Here is a 2098-nt window from a genome sequence, read left to right on the forward strand (position 1 = left end):
AAGATGGACTCAGGGGACCCACGAAGGGGAGGGTGCGGCGACCCGGCGCGGGCTTCCTTGGCCCCACTGGCAACTGGCCCTTCCCGGGGGTCGCGGGAGTCTGAAAACCCGCCGCCTCCCTCGGTGGCACCGCCTCAGTTTCCCCTCTGCAGCCTGCAGCGGAAGCAAAGCCAGGCGGCGCGGGCCCTGCGAGGGGAGGCGCGCGAGGCAGCGCGGGAGCGCGCGGAGCGCGCGCGCGCACTGCTGGAAGCGGCGGAACAGCGCAAGCAGGACTTGGTGGGGACTGTGCAGGGTCTGGGGCGATGCGTGCGGAGAGGGCGGGGCCCTGACTAGGACAGGGGCAGAGTCGGGGCCCCCTGTGGGGCAGTTCCGATGCTGGGGACCCCGCCCCCGCCCCGCCTGGGGACGGGCCAGCAGCGGAGGCTGGGGTCGCCGAGAGGCCCAGACTGCCCCCTCAACCCTATCCGCAGGAGCAACACAACCAGCAGCTGCAGGAGCAGTGGGAGGAGCTGTCAAGTCAGGTAACGTTCGGGAGGAAATCTCGGTGTCTAGCTTCCCCTAGGAAGTCCCGCCGCAGTCCTCGCCCCTGTTTTCACCCTGTCCCGGCCTCCCGGGACATCCTCTGCCCCTCGAAGCCCCGCAAACCCCGTCTTCACAAGACCCATCCCTAGCTCTTCTACTACGGAGGGGAACAACTGAGTCAACAGCGTGCGGAACAGCAACTCGGGACCCAACTGATGGCTTTGCAGGTGTTTGGGTGGGGCCCCCAATGCCCGAGCGGCGGCGCGGGCGGCTCCCTGAGGGGGTGGGCGGAGCGGATGCGTGGGTGGGGTTCCGGGCGTGCTGGGCTCCTAACATTCCTTGCATCCGTCGGAAGAAACAGCTGGAGATGGTGGAGGCCAAGCACGTCAAGCAGGCCGAGGGCCTGCGGCAGGTGCGAGCGGAGCTGGGGCTTTAGAGAGAGTGTCGGTTTCAAGTGTGGGTGGAGCCCGGGCAGGTGCAGGAGGATGGAGAGGGATATATTACCCCGAGTCTCATCGGGGCTCCCCACATCCAAGGGCGCGCAGCGGACGGAGGAGGCCTGGGCCAGCTTTCAGGAGCAGAGCGGAGTCTTGCAGGTACGGCCGCCCTCAGTCCCAAGGGCAGCTCACCTCCGACTCCACTGTGGCTTCCACCTCCTCTATCCCCAAAGTTGCGCCTCCGCCTCCCAGCCTCCGGGTATCTCCTCTCGCGGTCCTGAGGCCTTACTCTCGCCCCCTTCAGGAGCTGCAGGGAAAGGTGATGGAGGCGGCGGCTGCGCTGGACGCCTCGAGGGGCGGCCCGGAGCTGTAAGGGGCTCGGGACTGTGGGGTCAGGTGGGGTGACTGTGGAGTCGAGGCAGATCGTCCATCTCGATGCCCTTCCCGGCAGGTGCGACTCCCAGCCTCGCCGGATGCAGGACTGCGCGGGCTCGCTCATGGAAGAGGTGGCCAAGGCTGACCGTGTGAGCGCTGGTCCGAGCGGGGCGCGCCGGAATCGGGACCCAACACAGGAGGGATACCCACACCCACGGGGTCCCACCTCCCCTCGAGGGCCCACCCCCAGACAGAATCGCGACCCCTGTAAGGCTGGTGCCTTACGACTCCCTCGCGCTCCTTGAGAGACCCGGACCTCGCGCGCCCCCCTCCGCCCTGCGCCGAGCTAGACGCGGCTCCGTCTCCCCGCAGGCGAGGCGGCTTTTCGGCGGCACCGTCGGGGCGGGCATCAGGTGAGCCAGTGGCAGGCGGCGGGGGGGCTNGGCGGGCGCGCTGGGCGTCTTGCTCGCTACTGCCCATCTATCCGTCGGTCCTTGGGTCCGCAGGCTGTGGGCGCTGGGCGCGCTGCAGACGCTGCTCTTGCTCCCGCTCGGCTTCCTGGCGCTGCCGACGCTCTACCTGATGCTGGTGAACCCCTCCGCCTTCCCCCGGGGGCTCCCGCGCCTCGGCTCGGACGCAGCCTTTCGCCGCCTGCGCTACACGCTGTCCCAGCTGCTCCAACTGCGCGCGCGCGGCCTGCTGCCCGCCTAGCGCGCATCACGCCGGCCGCGGCCACCTGCACCTCTGTCTCCCGTGTGGTTTCT

General features: G+C 69.2%; 1 protein-coding gene across 2 annotated transcripts in view; it reads left to right on the forward strand.

Annotated features, from left to right (window-relative positions):
• The window catches only part of TMEM191C (transmembrane protein 191C), a 2800-nt gene extending 725 nt beyond the window's left edge, over positions 1-2075 (forward strand). Inside the window, exons 2-10 of one of the 2 annotated variants that reach the window (XM_077745859.1) lie at positions 153-276; positions 471-521; positions 672-749; positions 878-934; positions 1059-1118; positions 1264-1328; positions 1411-1483; positions 1707-1747; positions 1841-2075. In XM_077745859.1, coding sequence (XP_077601985.1) covers positions 153-276; positions 471-521; positions 672-749; positions 878-934; positions 1059-1118; positions 1264-1328; positions 1411-1483; positions 1707-1747; positions 1841-2045 — 754 coding nt within the window. In that variant the 3' untranslated portion in view covers positions 2046-2075. The remainder of the gene's footprint in view (positions 1-152; positions 277-470; positions 522-671; positions 750-877; positions 935-1058; positions 1119-1263; positions 1329-1410; positions 1484-1706; positions 1748-1840) is intronic. The other variant, XM_077745861.1, reaches the window with a different exon arrangement.
• Positions 2076-2098: the final 23 nt, after the last annotated feature.

This window comes from Crocuta crocuta, unplaced genomic scaffold (genome assembly GCF_008692635.1).
Source record: "Crocuta crocuta isolate KB4526 unplaced genomic scaffold, BGI_CrCroc_1.0 scaffold344, whole genome shotgun sequence".
Classification (NCBI taxonomy): Eukaryota; Metazoa; Chordata; class Mammalia; order Carnivora; family Hyaenidae; genus Crocuta; species Crocuta crocuta.